Here is a 26,011-nt window from a genome sequence, read left to right on the forward strand (position 1 = left end):
TCTCTGCACATAGAAATCCAGAGAATAACTGTGGTGTGTGTATGGCCATGTAAGTAAAATGTTAAATGTTTCTTCCTTGCATCCCCTTAGTACCTCTTGCCTGAAGCTTGATATCAATGTCTGATCCGAAGTAAACCTCCTCAGCTCTCGCTAGAATCTTTGTACCTCGTAAAGTTATGTGACTCAAATTGGAAGCAACAGCCCATTTATGGCTGAATCAGTGTTTTGAACCGCTTCAATGAAACCTGCCAGCTTTTGTATCCCATAGTTCTATTTATGAATCCCTGTATTCCAGTTTTACTAACCACTCTCATGATTCTGTCACTTTCTAAGATTTATGCGTGTGGGATTCCAGGTTTCTAATATTGTCATATAATCCGCTATATTTTTACTTGTATCCTCTATTGTGTATCACTTGACACTTCTTGCATCAAATTTCATCTACTGCTTGTCTGTCTATTAAGCCAAGTTATCTGTGTTGACTTGCATTCTATTGTTGACCTTTGCCATAATTCTACGTTTTGTGCCGCCTGCGAATTGTAGACTTTTTATCCTATGTCATTAATAAATCTTAGAAAAAGCAGTGATGGACACAAAATGCTGGAGTAAATGCTGGAGCAGCTCTGGAGAGAAGGAATGGATGATGTTTCAGGTCGAGACCCTTCTTCAGACGCCTGAAGAAGATCTGAAGAAGAAGGTTCTTCTGGCTGAAGAAGGGTCTCAATCCGAAACATCGCCCATTCCTTCTCTCCAGAGATGCTGCCTGTCCCACTGAACTACTCCAACATTTTGTGTCTATCTTCGGTTTAAAAGGTCTATAGTCGCAGACCTCTTCCTTACACACTTAGAAAAAGCAGTGATCACCATAATGTATTGATCTCAATTTTCTAAAGTCATAGCTTACCATGAGTTCTGTATCTCCCCTTTGGTATGTCACCTTATGTTCCTCGTGTAAGGATGTTTCCATGTGGTCTATACTACTTTTCAATGGCAATTCTAAGCCCAGCTTTGCAGCAGCCCTGTAGGTGTCTGCTATATGGTGTTTGACATCATTGCATGTCTGGTGTCATTCATATGCAGGCACATTACATGCATGGAAGAACAAATTTAATGTTGGAATATGGGCCACGGAAATCCTTCAATCCAATTTGAATTTCATTTATTTATGTAGAGCTTGCGTTTATAATAAAAAAATGTTCAATTAAATTTCTGGAGCTGGGCCCAATGGTTTTGAGAATGATATAGAGTTCTGATTTAAATTTGTCTATTTTAAGTCCATGAAAGTTACCGTAATGGAAATTTTCTTCTTTTTCTTCAAAATTCAATAGATTATTTTACCTCTTTTCGTCCATTTTCTGTCGGGTTAGTATAATTCAGTCAAACTAGTTCAGAAGATTGAGCTTTTATGCAAATATGCATTTTGGTGCAAATGTAGTTTCCTCTATCTTCAACTATCATTTTCGAAATGTTCTGCTGGACCTGCTCATTAATTTGGTCATGCCCCAGATCAACTAGTTACCATGTCACCCTTTTATGAATATTACATGTTTGAAGGCCTTGGCGATATTGGATAAAAACATTATCTTTAGATACAAGGCTATTAATAAATATTTAAAAAAACATACTTAAATTTCAAATTTGCTAAGAAATTCATAGACATAAATGAAAGTAATGAATGATCTAGTATCATTTATTTTAAAGTCAGTTTCAACATTAAAAGTAATGCAGAAAGAATTTAAAAAAAAAGCTGCAATAAAAACGAAAAACTGGAAACTCAGCAAGTCAGGCAGCATCTGTGGAAAGACAACAGTGTTAATAATTCAAAGCTTTTGTTCTTACTTCAGATTTTCTGCCATTTATAGTTTGCTTCTGAATTCACTGCTGCTTCGTTTCCAGAAATGTCCACCTTGAAAAAGCTCTGCTCCCAGTTGAGGTGAAAGATCTTTGATCTGAAACATGAACACTTGTATTCCACAAATACTGCCTAAGCTGCTGAGTGTTTCCCACACATCTGGACTTTAGAAGGCATGCTCCAAACACTCAGCCTGATTTAGTCCCATGAACAGCCAACTGGTATGGTGGATAGTTCCCCAAAACATCTGTTGGCAACCTTTCGTGTCCACCAATTTTCCAACTTGGGCATAACATTTGGGCATTTGTGAATGTGGTATGATACCAGGCCAACTCCACTGGTTGTGCTTGGTCCATTCAATGGGAAGCACTGGCAACTGGCTCTTTCAACAAAACTAAGCTTCATTTTTGCCTAGATCCACTGTAGGGCTGGAATTTATTGAATGAAATATGGCTCCATGTCCTTCCACTCCATGTACAGACAAGCAATGGAGCCCACTCTTATTGATTGGGTTTGTGATGAAGTAACAAAGGTGGTCGATGAGGGTAGGGATATTTACATATACATGGATTTTGCTAAGATGCTTGATATGTACATGGATTTTAGGAAGATGTTTGATATGTACATGGATTTTAGTAAGATGTTTGATAAAGTTTCCCATGGTCGGCTGATCCAGAAGATTAGGATACGGGGGATTCACAGTGACAGGGTTGTGCAGATTCAGAACTGGTTTACTCGTTGGAGACAGTTTGTAGTGGAAGGACATTATTCTGGGTGGGGGTCAGTGACCAGTGGAGTGCTCGCAACACCAGGATTGTGGACAGTGTAGAATGCTATCAAAGTATGCAGCAGGATAAAAATCAAATACAGAAATTGTTGGAGAAATTGCAGGTGGTTTTTAATCTGAGCAAGTGAGGTGTTACAATTTGTGAGGTTGAATGTAAGGGGGAGATACAGTTAATGACAATACCCTTAACAGCATTGATGTGCAGAGCGATCTTGGGATCCAGATCAATAGCTCCTTGAAAATGGCACCACAAGTAGATAGGGTGGTAAAGAAAGAATATGGTATGCTTTCATCCATTGCTTAGGACATTCAGTATAAGAGTCAGGAAGTTATAATGCAGCTTTATAAGACTTTTGTTTGGCCACATTTGGAGTGTTCCAGGCAGTTACCAGTTGTCCGATTATAGGAAGGATTTGGAGGCTTTGGAGAGGAGAGGGTGGACAAAAGGTTTACCAGAATGCTTTCTTATTTAGGGTGTGTTAGCAACAAGGAGAAGTTGGCTAAATTTAGATATTTTTTTCTAAAACACTGAATGTATGAAATGCTAAAATTATGAGAGGCATAAATAAAGTAGATAGTGAAAACATATATCCCCATGTCAAAGATTGGGGCGGCATGTGACGCAGCAGTAGAGTTGCTGCCTTACAGCTCCAGAGACCCGGGTATGATCATGGCGACGGGTGCTTGTCTGCACCGAGTTTGTACGTTTTCGCTGCAACCTGCGTGGGTTTTCTCCAGGATCTCCAGTTTCATCCTGCACTCCAAAGACGTACAGGGTTTGTAGGTTAATTGGCTTGGTATAATTGTAAATTGTCCCTAGTATGTGTAGGATAGCGTTAGTGTACAGGGATCGCTGGGCTGCGTGGACTTGGTGGGACAAAGTGCCTGTTTCTGCGCTGTTTCGCTAAACCAAACAAAATTAGAGGTCATAGTTTTAAGGTGGGAGGGGCAGGGTTTAAAGGCGATGTGTAGAGCAATTTTCTTTACATAAGGTGTGTCTGGAATGAGCTGCCAGCAATGGGGATGGAGGCAGATATGATAGTGGCGTTAAGATGGGCATATGGATACTCTGAGAATGAAAAGCAGATGAGATTACTTTATATTGGCATTATGTACAGCATGGACATAATGTGCTGAAGGGCCTAAGATCGAAGAGATTTCATAGGATAGCTGTCTCTCTGATCCAATGCCATGTCCCATTCATTACTCTGAGGATTCTTGGTCTGTAGATTAATTTTGTTTTTTAAATCTGGGTTTAATGTGTTTTTACTAATTTGCTTTAGAATTTTATTTCACTTTAATGATTTGGATCAAATTTTCTGACATGCAGAGACTTTTAAAACCAGTGATTTTGACAAAAGCAAAGGACCATAAGTTTGGTCACTTGAGGCCCAATCACCTCTATCTCACTGCTTGACTTGAGGATGTGGAGAAAAGTCAAGTGCGGCAGATGTTGGAAATAGGCAATAAAAAAAACAGAAAAAGCTGGAAATAATCAACAGGCTAGATAACATTTTGGAAAGGGAAACAAAGATAACATTTGAACTTGAAGTGAGAAACTGATTCCCTCCAGATGCTGCCCAACCTGCTGAATATTTACATCATTCTCTGTTTTTATTTAAGTATGTGGATGACCATTGAGATTGAACTAATGTATCCAGACCAGATGAGTGTGGGTGGGTGACAGTAGGATACTGGCTGAGTCCAAGAACATCTGGCTCATTGCTATTTTGCTCGTATGCTGTTTCATAACATCGGTAATCCCAAGGGGTAGTTCAGTTTATCTGTAAGTTAGACTGTGTTGTTTTATGGCCACAATCTAAATAGTAAGTTATTTAGATCTTTATAGTTTGGTTATGAGCTTCATAAATTGGAATGCATTTGTCAGTTGTATGCTACAGTTATGCATAGTTTGGGATTTACTTTGCATTGCTGAACCTTTGTCAGTAAATATTTGTATTTAGATATATGATGGATAGATTGCATTAATTTTTAGGGGGGGGGTGATGTTGGGGGCAGAATAGGAAAGGGTTTGCAGTTCACCATTGGTGGACAAATCCATGAGAGACCAGGCTATCTATTTTAGATTATTTCACTTTAGGAAATGAGGCTCACTGATGAACTGGGAGCTAGCCAGTGAACATAAGTGCCTCACTTATTCATGGGAGATCTGGGCCAGTGACTTACACCAGCTTATTGAAGGGAATTCATGAATAGTATTTTCATGCTCCTGGTTTCTCCAAATGTCTTTCTATGTCTTGCTTTATACAAGGGATCGACTGAATTTACCTTATCGACCAAAACATATGCTGAGCTAACAAAAAGTTAATATTACAATACATGCAGATAGTTTTCTTGAACAATGTTTAAGATACACTTGGATGGTACATGGATAAGAAAGGTTTCAATGGATATGTCGGGCATGAGCAAATGGGACAATCGGAGATGGGCCAAAGGTCCTGTTCCTGCGCTGCATGAATCTAGGGATCTATGTAGTTCCTTTGTTTGTCCTTGCTGTCTTCCTTAAATAATTCTACAACAAAAACCACCCTCCAGTCTTTCAGAACTTCACCTGTGGCTAATGATGGTGCATATATATCTGCAAGTGCCTCCTCAAATTCCTTTGTAACTTCCCACAAGTTCTGAAGATGTATTTGGTCAGGCGTTGGTAATTTAACCATCTTAATTCGCTTTAAAACCACCGATGTCTCCTCTTTGGTAATTTGTGTATGACTGAGGAGATCACAGCATCTGTGTCTCAATTCCTTAGCTTCCATGATCTTGTCAGTAAAATGTATGAGAAATATTATTTTAATATATCCCCAATCTCTTGTGGTTCTACACCAAGACCACCATGCCGATTTTTAAGGGGACCTATTCTTTCTCTAGCCACCTTTTATTTTTAATATATCTGTAGAATCTGTTGGGATTTTCTCTGAAGATAATTTGATATGCTGCAATATGTTGTTTTGTCTCTTGACGCCTTCCATGTGCTTAGCATCAACGTGCGTTTTGTGTGTTTGTGATTTCTCATAGTGAGTAATGTGGCCTTTTCAGCTCAATATCTGGAAGTTCTCACTGAATTTCATGAGATGAGTTTAGAAAGTGGCAAATGGTGCACTCTTACTAGATTGAGCTTTGGACTATAAATTATTTAAAGTTGAACTGGTGTTCAATTAAAACGGAATAGGTTGGATAGACAACCGATTTCTAGGTTATGTTGTCTCTCTTAACTCTTTCTGAGAATATACTAATTGACAAACGGTTACATTTTTCATCCGACCTGCAACAACTTGCATCTGTTCAAAAACAGAGAAGACAAGGAATTAACACAAAACCATTAAGGGTGATAAATGGTTGTGTTTTCTCGCTGTAATATGCTTTGAGGGAAAGAAAGATGAGCAGTTTGTTCATGAGAATTAAGAAATGCACGGGCAGCACACAATCTTTTCCACCTACCTCAGCAGTTCTTCAGCGAGTTAAGAAAAAAACGTCAAGGTTCTATTATTAGAGCCTTTCTCTCCCGTAACTTGGGCTGTGGTATCTGTATAAAGAAATCAGCCAGAAATATTTAAACAGTCTGATTGATATGATAGTTGTTGGGCACCAATTCAACAATGTAATCCCAGCAGCCCCCATCTCCCAATTCCATCCCTACATCACGTTAGTACTTGCATTCCTGTAATATATTCTCTTAGTATCTTCACCCTTCAAAAAATCCTTCCTCAAAGCAGCAGCACTTGTCTCTGTTTGGAGCATGCTCTGTATTGTATAAAGTGGTTCTATATTCTTGTCGGTCACAAAATGCTGGAGTAACTCAGTGGGGCAGGCAGCATCTCTGGAGAGAAAGAATGGGCAAAGCTTCGGGTCGAGACCCTTCTTCAGGCTGCTTCTTGTCTCCCATTTCAGCATTGAGTATTTCACTTATTAGTGCCAGATTCATCAGCTAACTTGAAGCTAATGCCAATTCCGAAATGTAATTCTTGCAATAAATGTCAAAGAAACCAGAACATGGGAATGTTATGCTTCCAGATCTTTTCAATAGATTAAGGGCATAATAGCTTGTCCAAACTACATCTGGGCACACCAAATAAATAACAGAGGAAGCGGCATTTAGGAAGATTTGTGAGATGTGTTTTTTGATGCATGTTCAGTTATTTTTCATATCTGCCTTTGCACAAGGGCTAGAAATTAATGAAATATATGCTTCCAGCAATGATTTATTTCCATCTTCTGTATCCAACTCCCGTCTGACTATTATAACAATAACTACTTTTGATATGTATTCAGGTGAATATTCTGTACAAAGGAGCAACAAAGTGCATACAGCTTTTTTAGGTAATGGTTTTTTGTATTGTAGAGTAATTCCCGTCCGCATAGCTGCAATTTTCCTTCCTGATACATTAACATTTGTGTTCTCATTTATTTCTCCTCAAGGAGAACTTTAATTTCAATGCATGCAGGCTGAATGATCACTGGCTTTTGAGTTCAGTCTGTTGAAATAGTGAGGACACTATCGACCAAAAATGACCTAATTCCGGATTTTCCAGTCAGTGATGAAACGGTATGCGCTCTTCATTGACCTTGAAGAAAGGTGACGACAATATTTTAAACAATCTACCTCACTGATCTCTATTCTGTGACTTCATTTTGGTGTCATGTATTGATTCAAGGGAAGTTTGATCTTCACTAGCAATGATAACATTAAGCTAGATGAACAGCGAATTAAGTTTTCAATATTCAGTATGGAAAAGGTAACAAGCTAATCTGCAAAACATTATACAGAGTTTTTGAAACAAATCCTGAAAAATAAATATATATATTTCAGTTTATGTATTAAATTTTGAAAAACATTTTTGAGAATATAATATCAATTGTGTTTTAAATTATTCATTCAATGATCTAATAATTCACACAATTTGATTATTAAAAGCAGAGTTCGCTAATTAGTAATTGCAGTTTGATGTGCCCTTTAAACAAAACACGAGCTGAACAATATAACACTTTCAACATATTGCATTGAGAATAATTACAATTTTGTACAATTATTTGGTTTATGGTAGACAAGGCAGGAAAATAATACAAAACCATGGATAACATTGATATTTCCACATAGCCCATGCAGAAATCATTGTTTCTTTTTAAGTTGATGCGGCAAAATACTGATAGTTTTAGGTGCGACTTCACACTAAATCCGTGGATTGTCACCTTGTCGTGTTGGAGAAGGTTGTGTGGACCTGAGATCCTGAGAGCGATGCCATCTGGAGTTATGCACCTAGTGGGGCCACCCATGGCGGTAAGGTCGAGGGGGAGGTCTCTGACAAAGAGCAATCCAACCAAGACCGCAACGGTGGAACAGGCGGAGGACGATGGCTGACCTTCGTGAAGCGTCACGACGGCTGGGAAGGCGGATGAAGGCTGCAGCAGAAAAGGGTCTCCAGTCGTCTTGGACTCCATGCCACTGGATCCTGACCCAGATCTGTCAAGGACCGTGAGGTGCTGCCTGTGCACCAGTCTCCCAACATTAAACACACGCAGAGGCGTCCTCCATATAGGGAATAGCACTCTGGAGACACCCGTGGTCAGCCATGACTGAAGGGGACCTAAGAAGAAAATAAAAGTGCAACATGAAATCCAGTCTTTAGTTTTAGGTTATAAATGGCTAGAATTTGTTTTGGGGATTCTCCTCACCCAGTTTGTAAGCACTTGTGGCATTTTATACCATTCAACATAAATTTGAATGAATTATTTGTCCTGCAGCACTTGTCATGTTGTAATGGTCCAGTGACCTATCACGAGTCGATTCCGATAGAAATGCAACATAACAAGATCCATAATATGGTGATAGATAACAAAAAGGTTTTGCATATTTTGTATTCAAATTAGCACACCAGCGCACAAAGGTTCAGGGTTCATTAGATTTAAAGGGCCTCCTCTAAATAGTATATAGATATTTGTATTTGTAATACTAATCATAATTGATAGAATCCTAAAAAAAAACAGAAACGGTGATTTACAGAAAAATATTCAAATGTAGTATATTAATTTAATTGACATTGATCTTTCAATATATTTGGGAAGTAGTATTTTGTAAAAATAGGTTCTTGCAAAATAAGGTAGAATGGCAAAGTCGAAGCCATTTGGGATATTCAAATCTTCTTCTTCTTGTTATGTCGATACACTTTTCTAAGCCACTGCATAATGCAGGCTGTGGCACGTGGGTTGAAGATGTTGAGATCTTCTGGTTTGCAGGGCTCTGGGAGGAGGGGGCAGGTTAGTAAGTGCTCCATAGTTTGGGTTGTCTCCCCACAGTCACATTTGGTTGGTCCATTGTTGTTGTACCCCCACTTCTGCACGAGGGCTTTGCACCGTCCGACCCGTGTTCTGAGGCGATTGAGGCAGAGCCAGACTGGCCATGTCTCTTTCACTCCCAATGGAAGGGACTCCTCAGGGTTTGGTGTCAGTGTGTGGGGTTTTGATTGTAGGTGTGTCACCCAAGTATCTATCCTACAGGTGTGGGGCTTATCATTCAGGTGTTGAACTGCATGTAGGAAGCAGTTTCAGGATTTTATCCTCTTTGGAGCATGGACGTGTTGGAAGAGTGGGTGACGAGGGTCATCCTCCTGCTTGGTACGTTCCACTGTTGAGGATACTGCTCTTCTGATTGGAGGGGGTGCAACACCACACAGCAGGTACAGGTCGTCAACTCGTGTGGGTTTGAGGCAACTAGAGATGATTCTGCATGCTGTGGCGATGGGATGACAGGGCACTGGTATGCTCCTTCTGCAGGATGTGGGGGGGGTCAGGAAAACTTCCAGTTTCTTGGAAGACTGTGCTCCTGTGGTAAATGTGTCCGGCGGCAGCTCCTTACTGACTGCATGAGGGAACGGGAGGTGCAGGTAGACATGGCTGAGAAAAGGGTAGGACTGGCAGCTCAATATCCAGGGTAGAGATGCTATTGGCAAGGTAGAAAAGCAGGTAGGGAGAAGTTGCCTTTTTGATTAGTAGGTCATAACTACAGCGCTCGGAGAGGTCATTCTTGGGGGATTGTCCAGTGAGGCTATGTGGGGGTGGCTGGATTCACAAGATGGTCTTGGAGGGGTGGATGCTCCTCAAATCGAGCAGCATCTTGGACAATACAGCTGACCCCCTCAATGACACTGGCCAACCTAAGGTGCACCTACAGCAACAGACTGGTTCCACCAAGATGCGGCATAGAGCGCCACACAAGATCCTTTTTCCCTGTGGCTATCAAACTGTACAACTCCTTCCCCTCTGCCGTGGGGTAGACTGACTCCCCTAACAACTCTTGCTCCTGCTTGGTACGTTCTATCCCCCCCCCCCCCCCCCCCCCCCCCCCCCCCCCCAAAATCTTTGCATGTTCTAAATCATGGACTTTCTACTCATCACTTTAATGTATGTTTCATGTATCTTGTGTTTTAGGACTGTTGACAGACCAATTTCCCTCCTGGGATAAATAAAGTTCTATCGTATCGTATCGTAAATAGGAAGGAAATGGTTCCCTGATATTGACTGGACCTCCCATAATGTAAAGGACGTGGATGGGGTAGAATTTGTCAAATGCATCGAAGAAAGCTGTCTTAATATATAGAGGTTCTATACCAGAGATGACACCACACTGGATCTCCTCTTTGGGGATGAGGTAGGAATGAATGGGTTAACATATGATGAGCATTTGACGGCACTGGGCCTGTACTCACTGGAGTTTAGAAGAATGAGGGGACCTCATTGAAACATACCGAATAGTGAAAGGCTTGGATAGAGTGGATGTGGTGAGGATGTTTCCACTATTGGAAGAGTCTAGGTCATAGCTTCAGAATTAAAGGACGTTCCTTTAGAAAGGAGATAACCATATAACCATATAACAATTACAGCACGGAAACAGGCCATCTCGACCCTTCTAGTCCGTGCCGAACACATAATTTCCCCTAGTCCCATATACCTGCGCTCAGACCATAACCCTCCATTCCCTTCTCATCCATATAACTATCCAATTTATTTTTAAATGATAAAAACGAACCTGCCTCCACCACCTTCACTGGAAGCTCATTCCACACAGCTACCACTCTCTGAGTAAAGAAGTTCCCCCTTATGTTACCCCTAAACTTCAGTCCCTTAATTCTCAAATCATGTCCCCTTGTTTGAATCTTCCCTACTCTCAGTGGGAAAAGCTTTTCCATGTCAACTCTGTCTATCCCTCTCATCATTTTAAAAACCTCTATCAAGTCCCCCCTTAACCTTCTGCGCTCCAAAGAATAAAGCCCTAACTTGTTCAAACTTTCTCTGTAACTTAGTTGCTGAAACCTAGGCAACATTCTAGTAAATCTCCTCTGTACTCTCTCTATTTTGTTGACATCCTTCCTATAATTAGGCGACCAAAATTGTACACCATACTCCAGAATTGGCCTCACCAATGCCTTGTACAATTTTAACATTACATCCCAACTTCTATACTCAATGCTCTGATTTATAAAGGCCAGCATTCTTCAATTCCCTACCATTTACCATGTACGTCCTATTTTGATTTGTCCTGCCAAGATGTAGCACCTCACACTTATCAGCATTAAACTCCATCTGCCATCTTTCAGCCCACTCTTCCAACTGGCATAAATCTCTCTGTAGACTTTGAAACTCTACTTCATTACCCGCAACCCCACCTATCTTAGTATCATCTGCATACTTACTAATCCAATTTACCACACCATCATCCAGATCATTGATGTACTTGACAAACAACAGTGGACCCAACACAGATCCCTGTGGCACCCCACTCGTCACTGATCTCCAACCTGACAAACAACCATCCACCATTACTCTCTGGCATCTCCCATTCAGCCACTGTTGAATCCATCTTGCTACTCCACCATTAATACCCAATCATTGAACCTTCTTAACCAACCTTCCATGAGGAACCTTGTCAAAGGCCTTACTGAAGACCATATACACAACATCCACTGCTTTAGATGAGGAGGAATTGTGGTGAATTCTGTGTAATTCTTTGCCACTGAAGGCTGTGGAGGCCAAGTCAATGGATATTTTTAAGGCAGAGATAGATTTTTGATTAGTACAGGGGTTATGAGGAGAAGGCAGGAGAATGGGGTTGGGGGAGAGATAGATCAGCCATGATTGAATGGCGGAGTAGTCTTGATGGGCCGAATGACCTAATTCTGCTCCTATCACTTATGACCTAATGCGGTCAAGTGACTGAAGCACTTTAGGACCAGTGAACATAATCCGGTTACTTTTAAAGTAGTTATGGAGAAAGATAGAAATGACGCACAAGGTCCTAAATTGAGGAAAGGCCAATTTTGGAGGCATTAGGCCGGAACTTGCAGAGGTCGATTGGGAGAATCTGTTTGCAGGTAAGGAGACATCTGGCAAGTGGGGAGGCTTTCAAAAGTGCAGGGCAGCATGTTCCCATTACGGTAAGGGCCAAGGCTATTAGGTTTAGTGAATTGTGGTTGACGAGAGATGTTGAAGCTCTGGTCAGGAAAAAGGAGCAAAGATCGGATTTAGCAATTGAGATCAAACAAATCCCTTTGTGAGTATGTATTCACAGTATACTTTAAAAAACTGATCAGGAGGGCAAAAAGAGGACCAAACATGGAGCTGGCAGACTAAGTAAAGGAATTTCCTATAAGATTCCAAAGGTACCCAAGCTGGGGGAATCAAAAACCAAGTTTAAGGTGAGGGGGAAAGATTTGATAGGAACCTGCAACTTTTTTACTCGAGTGTGGTGGGTCTATGGAACGAGCTGCTGGAGGTGGTTAGGGCAGGTCCTATAAGAGCATTTAAAACACATTTGGACAGGGACATGGATTGAAAAGGTTTAAAGAGATATGGGCCAAACAGGGGCAGGTGGAACTAGAGTAGATCTTGATTGACATGGACCAGTTGGGCAGAAGGGCCTGTTTCCGTGCTGTATGGGGCTGATCCTATAACCCTATGTATATTAAAAGGAAAAAGGTGACTAGGAAAAGAAAAGGTTCCCTTAGCGATCAGCAAAGCAGCCTTGGTGTTGATCCAGAAGACATGGGGGAGATATTAAATGAAGATCCATCCATTTTTACCTTGGAAGGGACAGAATTGAGGAATGGAAGTTGTGAGGCCATATATTATATAGGAATTACGAAAGAGGAGACATTGGTGGTTTTAAAGTGAATGAATAAAGTGGATTATTCCACTGGGCCTTAAAACGTACATCCTCTGCTCTTGCGCCTAGAAGCAAGGAAGGAAATTGCAGAGATATTTGCATCATCTTTAACCACAGGTGAACATTCAGATTTCTGGAGGTTGGCTAATGTGATACTTTAGGGCAGCAAAGACAATCCAGGAAATTGCAAGCTGATGAGTCGGATGTCAATGGATGGTAAATCGTTGGAGGAGATCATTAGAGACAGGATCTACCAGTATTTAAATAGGCATGGGTTGATTAGGGATAGGCAGCATGGCTTTGTATGTGGGAAATAGTATTTCAGAAGAGCAGAGATTTTTTTAAGAGATCACAAGGAAGATTGATGAGGTCAGGGCAGTGAACATTTTTTTTAATGGACTTTAGCAAGGCCTTTGAAAAGGTCCTGCATGATAGGTTTGTCTGGAAGATTAGATCGCATGTCCGACTGTATTCAAAATTGGCTCGGAGATAGGAATTGAAGAGGAATTGTGGAGGGTTCTTTTTCTTATCGGGTGCTTGTGACCACAGGTGCTGGGCGCACTGCTGTTTGGTGTATACATTAATAATTTGGATGATAATGTAGTTAACAATATGAGCAGATTTGCAGATAACACCAAGTATAGTAGACAGTGAAGAATGTTTCCTATTACCAACAATCTCTTAGCCATTCTCTTACTCATTCTTCCCTCCAGTGATCTGCTAAGGTCTAATTTTTTTTAATTCAGTTTTCAGCAAGTCAATGTTGTTGGTAAAATCAGCAAGTATACCTTAATTTCCTTTGTTCATTCACCTCCTATCCTCTCTTAACCCCACCTTTGAGATAAACTCCAACACATTGGTGAGTCACGATGTTATGATTTTGCTATCTTGCACAATTACTAATAGAGCTGACTTTGATCACTGATTGTTTTGTTGTACACGCACATTACCCTTTGCCCACCTTTCCACCTCTGCAAATTCACTAGTGTATACACTTTAATCTCAATAATGTCATATTTGACCTTCCATTTGAATCATTTCTGCTACTCCTACTCCAGTGAGCCAAACATGTCTCTCTATCTTTGTTTTCCTAGTCACCATCAAAATGAATATAGTACATAAGAGGAAGTTATTTTCTGATGCTTGGAAGACTAAGCTGATGTCAACTTCCTTTCAGCCAGTAGATATTAGTGTGGATAATGATGGGCATGGCAGTAGATTAATGGATCTCATTGTTTTTCTTCTTTGACTGCCCAATCAGTACTAAAAATTGCAAGTAAATAACAGATAGCTTCGATGTAATAAAAATGAACTGCATGCTAGTTTGTACCAATGATGGACACAAAATGCTGGAGTAACTCAACAGGCCAGACAGCATCTCTGGAGAAAATGGATTGGTGACTTTTTGTGTCGGGACCCTTCAGGAACCTTTACTCATCCTGACCCGCTGAGTTACGTCAGCATTTTGTGTCTATCTAACAGATTGCTTAGGCTTGATGCGGTTGCTCTCCTGATGGTTATTGACGGGACTGAACTTGATATAGACAAGTTGCACATAGCTGTGGTTTTTGGCACAAAAGCTGAATCACAGTGACTCGTACCTCCTGGAGCATAAAATTTGAATGGACCTGGAGCAGGGCAAGTCTGAAAAGGAACAAGAAAGGCAGAACAACCTTTGTCTATTTTAATACATGTGCTGTTTGCTTTAATCCTGAAGCATAATTTTGGATTGCTGCTCATGCTGTGGTCTTTAGAAAACTGTTGTCCAAACATAAGTAAATGAAACATACACTTGCAAGTTTGGGAAATGCAAGTCCTGTCAACCATGTGTGCATCTGTTACTTCAAATATATTCTTCATTTGAAGTTGAAACAAAGATAGGTTGGCATTTAAGTTGGTTAGGGAGCAAAAAAAAGAAGTCCAGTCATCTTGGAGTTTTCAAGTTATAGGAGTCATAGAGTGATACAGCACAGAAACAGGACTTTCAGCCCGATTTGCCCAACACCAAGATACCCCATCTACACTATTCCCACCTACCTGTGTTTGGCCCATATCCTTTTAAACTTGTCCTCTCTTTATGCCTGTCCAAATGTTTTTTTTATAAAAATGTTGCTATAGAACCAGCCTCAACTACCTCTATGGCGAGAAAATCCATATACCCACCACCTTATGCGTGGAGAAAATGGTTTCCCCATGGGTTTCAATTAATTCTTCTTCTCGCATCTCAAATCCCTGCCCTCTGGTTCTTGATTTAGCCTACTCTGGGTAAAACACTGTGCATTCACCCTATCTATCCCCCTCGTGATCTTATACACCTCAATAAGATCACCCTTCAGCCTCCTGCGCTCCCAACTCTCCCTGTAGCTTAGGCCCTCAAGTCCTGGCAATAACCTTGTGAATCTTGCTTGCACACTTTCCAGATTTGCAATATCCTTATTATAGCAATGTGACTAAAACTAAACACAACCCTCCAATTGCAGTTTCACTAAGTTAGTTAAACCTAATGAATTAAATCCAGATTCCGGATCTGCTGTGTGTGTATGATGCAGCAAATTTGACCAAAACGTTTTTTTTCTTTTTCCTGACTGTGTTCTGATTTTCCTGATTCTGATACACTTTACAGAACCTCTGGAAAGCTGTTTTGTTAAACCCTGCATTGTTATATGATAGACACAAAATGCTGGAGTAACTCAGCGGGACGGTCAGCATCTCTGGAGAGAAGGAATGGGTGATGTTTTGGGCCAAGACCCTTCTTCAGACTCATTTTGTTCATGTGTTAAATGGAATAAAGGCAGCATGCAGTACTACAATGAGTTCATGATTTTAGTGCAGGGTTATTTCAGTTTAAGCAGTCACAGTTTCCTCAAGATGAATTATAATATGTTTTATGCTAGACTTCTAAAAGTTGTGCAGTATATGACTTAAATCCTATTGCATTGAGAATTGTCAAGAGGCTGAAGTAAAATATTTATGATCTTCAGATTCTGTTGAAAGCTTTCTGTTCCATAGGGATTTTAATATTTGCTTTTCTTCTTTTTATGCTAACTAAAAACACATGCGTGGGAAAATTGCTTGAGTATAACAAAGAGAATAAGTATGGACAATTAATGTAAATATCAGCAGATTGGTACGTATGAAGAGATATTTTGAATATGCATGGGAAATTGCTTTGGGTTATGTCCCGTCACAACTGTAGTATGTTGGGTATGTAGAGCAAGACTTACTTAAAATACTTTATCATCCTAAAATATAGATTTTTTTTTAATTGTCTAAAAAATATTGGTCCTCTTGTATTTAATACAAACCTTCAATATTTATGCATAACTCTTGAAAGAGTGAACAATATGTTTGTTTCCTTTATACTTATTTTGGTCTGCCAGAGTTTGTATCAAGATTCCAAAAAGTGGAATCTTGATACCAGGTGGCTTTCACCTGGCATCCAGGTGTTTTAAATGATCACATTTGTCTTATTGAATTAAATTCACCAGAAAAAGAACCTATTTAATGACTCGTGTTTAAGAAAGAGCTGCAGATGCTGGAAAAATCGAAGGTAGACAAAAATGCTGCGTGAGGCAGCATCTATGGAGCGAAGGAATAGGTGCCGTTTCAGGTCGGGACCCTATCACGGCTTTCACTCCACTGTGTCACTCTTCAGAGTGGTCCCATTTTAAGATTCTGTTGCAGGTACAGTTTAGGAAACCAGGTTCAATGACTTTTAGAGGCAGATTTGGATCAAACAATGGGGTTATGATGGGCTGGAAAGTGGGGGAAGATTGTAATAACATTTCTGCTGTTCTCCAAAATGACCCCACATCCCGTCAGTAATGGGCCTGCCCCACTTTGGTGGCTTTTTAGGCGACTACAGGAGACTATGCGGTCACCACATGTTCGCCGGTGGTTGCCGGGGAGTCGCCTTCATGGGCGTGAGGAGTTCCCGCATTCTCGGAACAAGTCGCGGCTTCAATCTGGTCGATGCTAATTTTTCAACATGTGGAAAAATTAGCGGCAACCAGAATGAAGCCACTGTGGAGAGTAACGAGAATTCTCGTGCCGTAGGTGCATTGGTAGTGGGTCGCCAGGAGGTCGTAGGTTGTCGCCGATGCTGCCCGGTGAATTCCATTGGCTCATTGGGGAAAAAAAACCGTAAACAGTAGTTTTCAGAACCAAGGATAACCGACTGTAATGTTAATGTCAGCCATACTTCACAGCCGTGTATCTCTAGCATCTTGAAAGTTGTCTCCACTCCTTCTCCCCACCCCTTCCTTTTCCCCATCTCTTTTCAAGGACTTATGTGACCCTTCCCGTACACTGTGCTTTCACCGTCTTAATTACAGCGTCAACCATCCTGTTCATCGTGGTGTGTGTCTGTATCACAGTGGCTTTGCACCGTGTGAATTTCACTCAGACAGCGCTCCCCCTGCTTGACCTGTCCCCCGCCTGCATAACTAGCTGGTGAAGGAAGCGATGTGTGTATCGCCGTTTTGTTGCTGTTCCAGTTGCCGGCTTTTCAGTGACCTTTTACGACTTAACAGTCGCCGACAGTCGCCTGAAAAATCGCCTAAGTGGGACAGGCCCATGATTTCTGCATCACCATTATGGAATGTTCCTCGCTATGGTGAGCTCTTTGTGTGGCTGCTTCTGAAACTTGGGCTCCAAGCTTATTCCTGAGTGAAGTTCAACGCAGCAATTCCACGCTGGATCTGGTTCAAAGTCAGCTTCTCTCGTGAATTCAGAGGGACTAAGTAGTCAGTTTAGATTTGTATTCATATGTTTGATTGCATATAAATACTTTAAAGAATTTGTAGCATAAAAAAAAAAAAAACTTGTTTTAAGCACTTGATTGGAACATGAAGAACCAGCCAGTGGGCAATTTGACAGGAGTAGCCTGTTGTTTTTTCAGTGCAAGTAGCTAGAGCTGGCTCTGACTCCACCCAATGCATAGCAGGCCATGTGTTAGTTAGTCCTGGAGCCCTGTATGACTTTGCTGTGACTGTTGAAACCATTGCCTTATATCAAGTATGAATGCCACGAACCATGAAATGTGTGACCATTTTTTGATGTCGACACTGAACATGGATTGCCCATCACCGAACATCATTTCCAGCCCATAGGGTAAATTTTATATTATGTTATACACTCAAGACAAGTCCAGGTTTGGGTCCCCTTGGGTTTGGATTATCTCTGGGAAAATGTGGTCTTGCATGGGTCAAGGTCACCAGATTGTTGATGACTGTTGATTGTTCAATGTGATTAGCTATGAAGGAATATTAGTGCTTGTCCTATTAACGTCATCGCCAGATGTTCTGGGAGGGATTATGCTTTTTGGGTCGTTGCCCGACAGGTGTTTGCCATACACAGGTTTGTTTAGTTGCTGTTAGCAAAATCTGACACCTTCATTCCTCCTCGGATGGATTACGTGATAAATCTGAAAACAAAAACTGGACTTGAGAAATTGCAGAGCATCCTGTCTCTCTTTGAAGGCCTTGACGGTGCCAAATCAAAATTACTGACTGCATTTTGCAATACAAGCAATTGCATTTCATATGCGTATTTCCTTATCAAAGAACTAGCAATTAGTAACTAAGGAAGTAAAGCAATTAAAAATAAATAAATTACTCACCCATTGATTTTACCGTGTCATTTCGCCAGTGAATGTACACAAAAGATTTTAAGCTAATAACTTCTTAATAACACAAAGTAGCAGCGGGGTGGGGGGGGGGGGGGTTTGTTTTAGTAAGCACTGTTACAATCGGAAAGCCAGCACAAGGAATGTGACTGAAGCCTCAAAGTGATTGAATGCTGATATCAGTTGTTACTTACAGCAAGGATTCTTGACTTGAAAGGACAAAACATTCTTTTTGCAGTAGAATAATTGAATTGTGCTCTGAGATTTCTGCCCATTTAAAATATTTGCTTCATAATGAACAGTGTTTTCAGAGCTTTGACTCATTATTCACTTTTTTTTTTTAAACTACCAATTTAGGTGTTAGAAAAGTATCTTAAATCTAGTATTTTTGTATTTGCTTTTCAGATTTATCTGCAGCTGTTCAGAGGTTTTCACAATCATTGCAGGATTTCCAGTTTGAGTGCATTGGCGATGCAGAGACTGATGATGAGATTAATATTGGTAAGTCTTAAATATTAAAAAAAAAAATTTTTTATTCATATTTAATGTTAGTTAGTTTTTCATGTGTGTCACCAAGATTTCTAGCCGAAAGTTCCCACCATTCCCAGCTTCAGAAATGAATGATTGCACATAGAAAACAATAAAGCACAGCTTCACTGGTTTGATTGTCCAAAGCAATTATTGACAAAAAGCCAGAAAAACATTCTCAATCCCCTCCCCCCACTTTCTCACCTCTTTCTGGGATACAATTTCATAAGAACTGGGAACTGGGAAACTCTCATCTCTTGTGAAAGCGGTCTTTCATCTCATATGGTGTCAGATAATGATTGAGCAAGTAAGTCCCACGCGTTATTTCCCTTCAATATAAATGTATTTTGACGTGCACACTTCCATGGAATGTAAATGCAGGTAACATGGTAAGGACGGATTATTGATACAAATAATGATCGGTAAATGCTGCCTGTCAGACTCCGTTCCAAGGGGGACCTCTTTCCCATCTACGGTCAAGTCACCCTGTTCTCCTCTTGCATCTCTCACCAGGAATTCACCCCTGAATTTAGCAAAACTGTATTCTATCCATTGTTTGCCACATTCCAGAATTGCCGACCCGTTGTCAAATGCCAGCACTGGTCCCACGTGTAGCGAAGTCCTAGAAACCTGTTCTTCCTGACACACCCACCGAATAATCATGTATGGCCACATGGAGCCACGGGAGTTGCAGATTCTGGTTTTACAAAATAAGACACAAAATGCTGGAATAAATCAGCAGGCCAGGGAGATGCAGATTTTGAGCATTCTCTTTCGAGTTACTCACGAACTCTCCCGAGTTTTCCCCTTGATTCGAACTCGGGGAATGTCGGTAGGAGTCTGTAGATGTTTCGTAGTAGCTCGTAATGCCAACGGTAGGAACTCAGGGCATCAGGCAAGTCGGGACGTTTCTTCAACATGTTGGAAAAATGCCCACGAGTTAAAAAAATAACCCCGAGTACATACGAATGGCTATTACCCTAATTCTCAGTGTTCGAATCAAGGGGAAATCTAGGTAGAGTTCGTGAGTAACTCGGGAAAGTGGCACAGGGTCTTAACACAGTGAGACAAAGAAGGGGATGCTCAGAAGTTTTATCAGGACTGAGTCGAAGGAGGGACATAGTGTCACAAAAGGGTTTGGAGCGAAAAATCCATAGCATGTGTCAGAAAGCTGAAACTGCAGCTGCAAAAGTGAAGAGGATAGCCAAGATGGTGGTGAATGGAATGTAATGTTTGATGGGGAACCTGGTTCGTTCATTGTCAGAGTGGTGTGGAGAAATAAGAGGATCGAGTCATATACTAATCCCAGCACACTGGGAGCCGTCAACCTTAAGCTTACCATAAACCTTAAGGTGATTTTAGAAAATAAATTTGTGGAAAGTGTATTTAAAAACTAATATTTGCAAATTAGCTGATGGTCTTGCAGCTATTCCCAATCATGATAATCCAAGGGGAAATGCACCTTGCTCCTCATTAAATGGCAAGCCTGCAATGTAAGTGTTTATCCCAAGGAGTAGTTCAGCATCAGAATGCAACTTATTGCTACTTTTAGAATATTATATTTATATATGCATGCACAGAAATTCCAAAGTTGCTGTGGGTTACAGGGACTGATGAATCAAAGTACGATGTTAGCCTTCAGGTTTATTGTCATATGCATGAGTTGGAGTGGTGTGGGGAAATAAGAGGATAGAGTCAAAAATGTCATCTCATCAGGGGGTAAGCACTTTATATATTTAAGCCACAGATGACCTACATTTAATGCAAGGTGGCAAAGAGTTGGATCTTGGGATTGCAACATGATCTGTGACAGGACACATACAGTGGTTATGTTGTTTTATTTAAGTTGAAGGATAAAAGATAATTTAGAATTGCATTAGATATAGATGTGAAGTGATGGACAGAATTTTCAAAGCTGCTCATTTAGCTCCTGTAAAACTGCACGCAGTTGAACTTGTTGGGGGAAAAATTCCAGAATACCCTCTAAATGATCTATTTAGCCACAATAAATCAATTGTATCAATCAATGCAAGTATTTGTATTATAATAATAATAATACAATAATAATAATAAAAATTTTTATTTCAGACTCAAGGTCCAGACAAGGGGCAAAGTTACATAAAAATAAATTGCATATAAAAACACCATAAAATACATATAAAATCTTCGTACATCATTTATAAAAGCATCATAAATTATATATTAAAAAAACCCACAATACATGATTTAAAATCCAGACTAAAAATGAATGATCAGTGTCCTACAACGAAACAGCAATACCAGTGTCTCCACAACTGGGATTCGTAGTGCATAGTGCTAAATCTTATGTTTGACAAGGCCACGATAATTACATTTTTAGAGTCATTTATCCTGCAAATTAATTTATACATATGATTTCTTAGGGTAACTTCTAAAATACTGACTCCTGCAGCCACAAACATGTTACTAGCACTACACCATCTAGGTTTCCTTAGCAGTGTTCTCATGGAATTATTATAAGCCACCTTTAGTCTCTGCAAACTTGTCTTTCCATAGTTCGACCACAGGTGCGCAGTATAGAGTGGTGTGCAGTATGCTCTAAACAGCGACATCTTCGCCACATCTGCACACGCACCAAACTTACGCAAGAGAATATTCGCCTGTACATACAGCATGCGTCGTTGCCTATAAATATCCTCATCATCTGTCATTTGTTCTGTAATAAAATGTCCAAGATATTTTACCTTATTACAGACTCTAAGATTATTGTCAGACAATTTAAAATCAGGAAATTTTAGACATTTATCCTCTTTGGTTCTACAGATCATAACAGCACTCTTACATGCATTATATTTAATATCATGTTCCACACCATACACAGAACATATAGTAAGGAGCTGCTGGAGACCAGCGCTAGATGGACTAAAGACCACAAGATCATCTGCATATATAATATGGTTCACTAAAGTATTACCAATCATGCACTCAGTATTACAGGCTTTCAATTGCTTGGACAGATCATCAGTATAAAGATTAATAAGGACTGGGGACAAGATTCCCCCTTGTCTAACACCATTGCTAACCCCAAATGGGGCTGAGATCCTATTGCCCCATTTTATTTGCATAGTCTGGTGGGCATACCAGTAAGCCAGAATTCTCACAATTTATTTACATAGAAACATAGAAAATAGGTGTCAACCCCTTAAGAATTTTGTAAGTTTCGATAAGATCCCCCCTCAATCTTCTAAATTCTAGTGTGTACAAGCTGAGACTATCCAGTTCTTCATATGAAAGTCCTGCCATCCCAGGAATCAGTCTGGTGAACCTTCTCTGTACTCCCTCTATGGCAAGAATGTCTTTCCTCAGATTAGGAGACCAAAACTGTACGCAATACTCCAGGTGTGGTCTCACCAAGACCCTGTACAACTGCAGTAGAACCTCCCTGCTCCTATACTCAAATCCTTTTGCTATGAATGCTAACATAACATTTGCTTTTTTCACTGCCTGCTGCACCTGCATGCCTACTTTCAATGACTGCTGTACCATGACACCCAGGTCTCGTTGCTTCTCCCCTTTTCCTACTCGGCCACCATTTAGATAATAGTCTACTTTCCTGTTTTTGCCACCAAAGTGGATAACCTCACATTTATCCACATTATACTGCATCTGCCATGCATTTGCCCACTCACCCAACCTATCCACCTTGCAGCCTCCTAGCATCCTCCTCACATCTAACATTTAGGCACCCCTCTTTGACTCAATTTAACAAACAGCTTTCTGTGATTAACACAGGCGAAGGCTTTGGAAGCATCAATAAACCACGTAAGAATTGTGGAGTTTTTGCCTCTCTATTTGTTTACTTTAGGGCATATATACACAAGTCAGTGCCATGTTTTGTATTGTATCAATCAATACAAGTACATGACGTTGTCGTTCAACAAAGGTGATTGAAACGTAATCACATTTCATTGTTGTCCGTCTTGTTAGAAGCATGTGGATTTGCCTGAAATGGTGCTTGCTCTATATTTTAGGACTATCACATCTTTGTTCAAATGAATGGAATATACAATGTATGTGCTTTCAACATAATGCATCAAATGAGTACAAATGAAAGAATGTAAAAATTGGAAAATGTAGGATTGATGGACATGTCCAATAGTTCAGGATATGTTAATAAAGGGATGAAAACTTTCCAATGCCATAGATGAAAATTATCAGTTTTATACAGACAGTGGAAGGAAGTTGCCTGAAGTTGTGGAGTTCCACATTTTGTCTGTAACACTGTAACTTGTCCAGGTGGAAGATGAGTTGTTGTTCCTCAAATTTATGTTGGTTCTCAAGGGGCTGTCCCACTGAGGCGACCTAATTCTTGAGTTTAGACGAGTTTAGGAGAGTTTGAAGAAATGACGTTGAGGACCTCCTTCGACTATGTTGAAGACTAGCTTCGACTATGTTGTAGACTAGCTTCGACTAGCTACGACTAACTTCTGGAAAATTGGACACCAAATAGTGAGGAGTGAAGACGACCTCCTTCGATCTGCTTCGACCTCGTTCGACTATGATGAAGACTATCTGCGACTACCTTCGATTACCTTCGACTACCCTTGATTACCTACAAATAACATGCCGACCTACTACGACCTACTTCGACTAAACCTACGAGTAAAAAAAGTATTGATTTTTTCCATGGCGACCTTTCTTTACTCGCGTGCATTTTTCAACGTGTTGAAAAATACGCAGCGACCTAGCTGAGGGCTCGAGTACGCGGGGACTACTCTGGAGCATGAAGCAGAGTTACAAAGACCTCCTAGGACCTCGTGTCAACCATGCTGCGAGTATGAGTCGAGGGCAAACTCACCAGAACTTGCTGATTAGGTTGCCCAAGTGGGCCAACCCCTTCAGTGCAACAGTGCAGGAGGCCAGTGGCAGATAAATCATGTACAAATGGGAATGGAGAATTGCAGCATTTTATGCCATTTTATGCTTTCCTTGCTCTGCTTGGTGCTTTGTAAAGGTGGTGTTAAATATAGTGTGTCATTTGTTGGCCTATTAAAGGGTCTGTCCCACTTAGGCGACTTTTTCAGCGACAGCCGGCGACAGTCACTGTCGTGGCGTGATGCCGAGAAACCGCGCCCCCTACGACAATGTCTACTACAGGCTGCCACCTAGTCGACGACAAGCTATGTCAAGCTACGTCAACCGGCGTCCCAATTCTTCGCGACATACGACATCAACCCACAACAACACCCATGACAGCCTACGACAACCAAAGTCAACCTAGGTCAGTCTGCGACAATCAGTCTGCGACAAAAATGACGCATCGTGATGCAGATACTGTCACCGGTTGATGTAGCATGACGTAGGCTGCCGCCACTTGAATTTACCAAATTCAGTACCCGGCGACAGCCAACGTTAGATGGCGTCAACCTGGCGACAGCCTACGACAACCTACGACAGGACCTACGCCAGGAGAAGTCGCGCAACGTCAAGCTAACTGTCGCCGAGAAGTTTTGAACATTTCAAAACTCAGCAGCGACAAGAAAAAGGCCACAACACCCGAGGCAACAGCTCACGACAACACAGGTGTCCCGCCACATCGCCCCGCCACCATTTGGCAACAGCCTATTTTCCGGCTGTCGCCCGAAAAAGTCACCTAAGTGGGACAGGCCTTTAGTAACTAGACAATTCTGATATTTTCTCTTTGATAATTTATTTCCATCTCCTCGCCAATAATGTATTTTACTCCTGTTAATAAGCTTGTGGCTGTTTCAGTTTTCCTCGAGAGTGGGCGATAGGAATTTTCTGGAGGTCCAGGGCAGTGATTTTTACAGTCCGTTCATTTCAACAGATGTGCAGGAAGGAACTGCAGATGCTGGTTTAAACTGAAAATAGACACAAAATGCTGGAGTAACTCAGCCGGTCAGACAACATCTCTGGAGAAAAGGAATAGGTGGCGTTAAGGATAGAGGCCCTTCTTCAAACTGATACGCTGCTAGGTGTGATTTCCTGCCACTTGCTTCCTGCTGGGAATTGCTGGAGTACAGAAAAGGCCATTGAGTCCCTTGGAGATCGTCCACTTTACCTTACAGTCCAATGAAAGAAGAGGGGATATTTTATTTCTTGTTAATAGTTTGACATTTTTCAAATAACAAATCAATAATTGCATTATTTAAATTCAAATTGCAAATTTTGAAATTCAATTCAATGTCCATTCATCCCATCGTGTCCAATTATCCAGCCTAAATAAATAGCACTTGATTGCTAACTTTCAGCCATTGCTTAGATGATAGAATTTAACTTTTCTATTCACTCAGCGAGATCATGCCAACATAGTTAATTTCATAAGTGTTCTGAATTATATAATTTTGTAAATTATCCTAATTAAGACGTATACATGATTAGATATATGACATAATTGCAATTGGCATACATTATTTTAACTATTTTTAATTTTGTTGTGTACTTTATTGAAAGATAAACCTTGCCACTGTACAAGTGTTTGATGAGAAAGAGTAAGAATTCAACAAAAACACATCAATGCAATAACAACTACTTGCATTGGTATGGTGCCTTTAATTGAGTATTGAAGATGCCCTGAGGCACCAGTTAATAAATATTTCACACTGTAGGTATAGTCGTTATTGATCTTGGGAGATGCTGGCATTCAGGAAGCCGTATTTAGTTGGGATGTCAAACTCCATCTTTTAAAAGCCCTCTGAATGTTTCTGAGATATTCAAGACAAATTCAATAGTTTTTTTTTTGTTGTAAATGTGGACGGTTTTAAAAATAGCTAAAATGTTTCTAAAACATTCAAAAATGCTTTCAGGCACTGAATACTTTACAAATGGGTCAAATTTAAGAAGCAATCCATGTCCCAGGATCATTAAACAAATTAACAGATCCTTCGGCCCACCCTCTCCAACCGTCAAATATTTGTCTACACTAATCCCAACACTTGGTCTACAGTCATCTATGCCTTGCTGATCTAAAAGTTTGTCTTGATACTGAAATGTTACAGGTCTCTGCCTCTGCCACCCTTTCTGGCATTGCATTCCACACTCCAA

The 26,011-nt window shown here is 40.6% G+C and overlaps 1 protein-coding gene across 1 annotated transcript in view; it reads left to right on the forward strand.

Moving 5' to 3' along the window:
- Positions 1 to 26,011, forward strand: part of arhgap42a (Rho GTPase activating protein 42a) — a 252,691-nt gene that overhangs the window by 97,845 nt on the left and 128,835 nt on the right. Inside the window, exon 2 of the mRNA XM_055637337.1 lies at positions 18,845 to 18,940. Within this exon, the coding sequence (XP_055493312.1) occupies positions 18,845 to 18,940 (96 nt within the window). The remainder of the gene's footprint in view (positions 1 to 18,844; positions 18,941 to 26,011) is intronic.

The sequence above is a fragment of the Leucoraja erinacea genome, chromosome 6, assembly GCF_028641065.1.
Source record: "Leucoraja erinacea ecotype New England chromosome 6, Leri_hhj_1, whole genome shotgun sequence".
NCBI lineage: Eukaryota > Metazoa > Chordata > Chondrichthyes > Rajiformes > Rajidae > Leucoraja > Leucoraja erinaceus.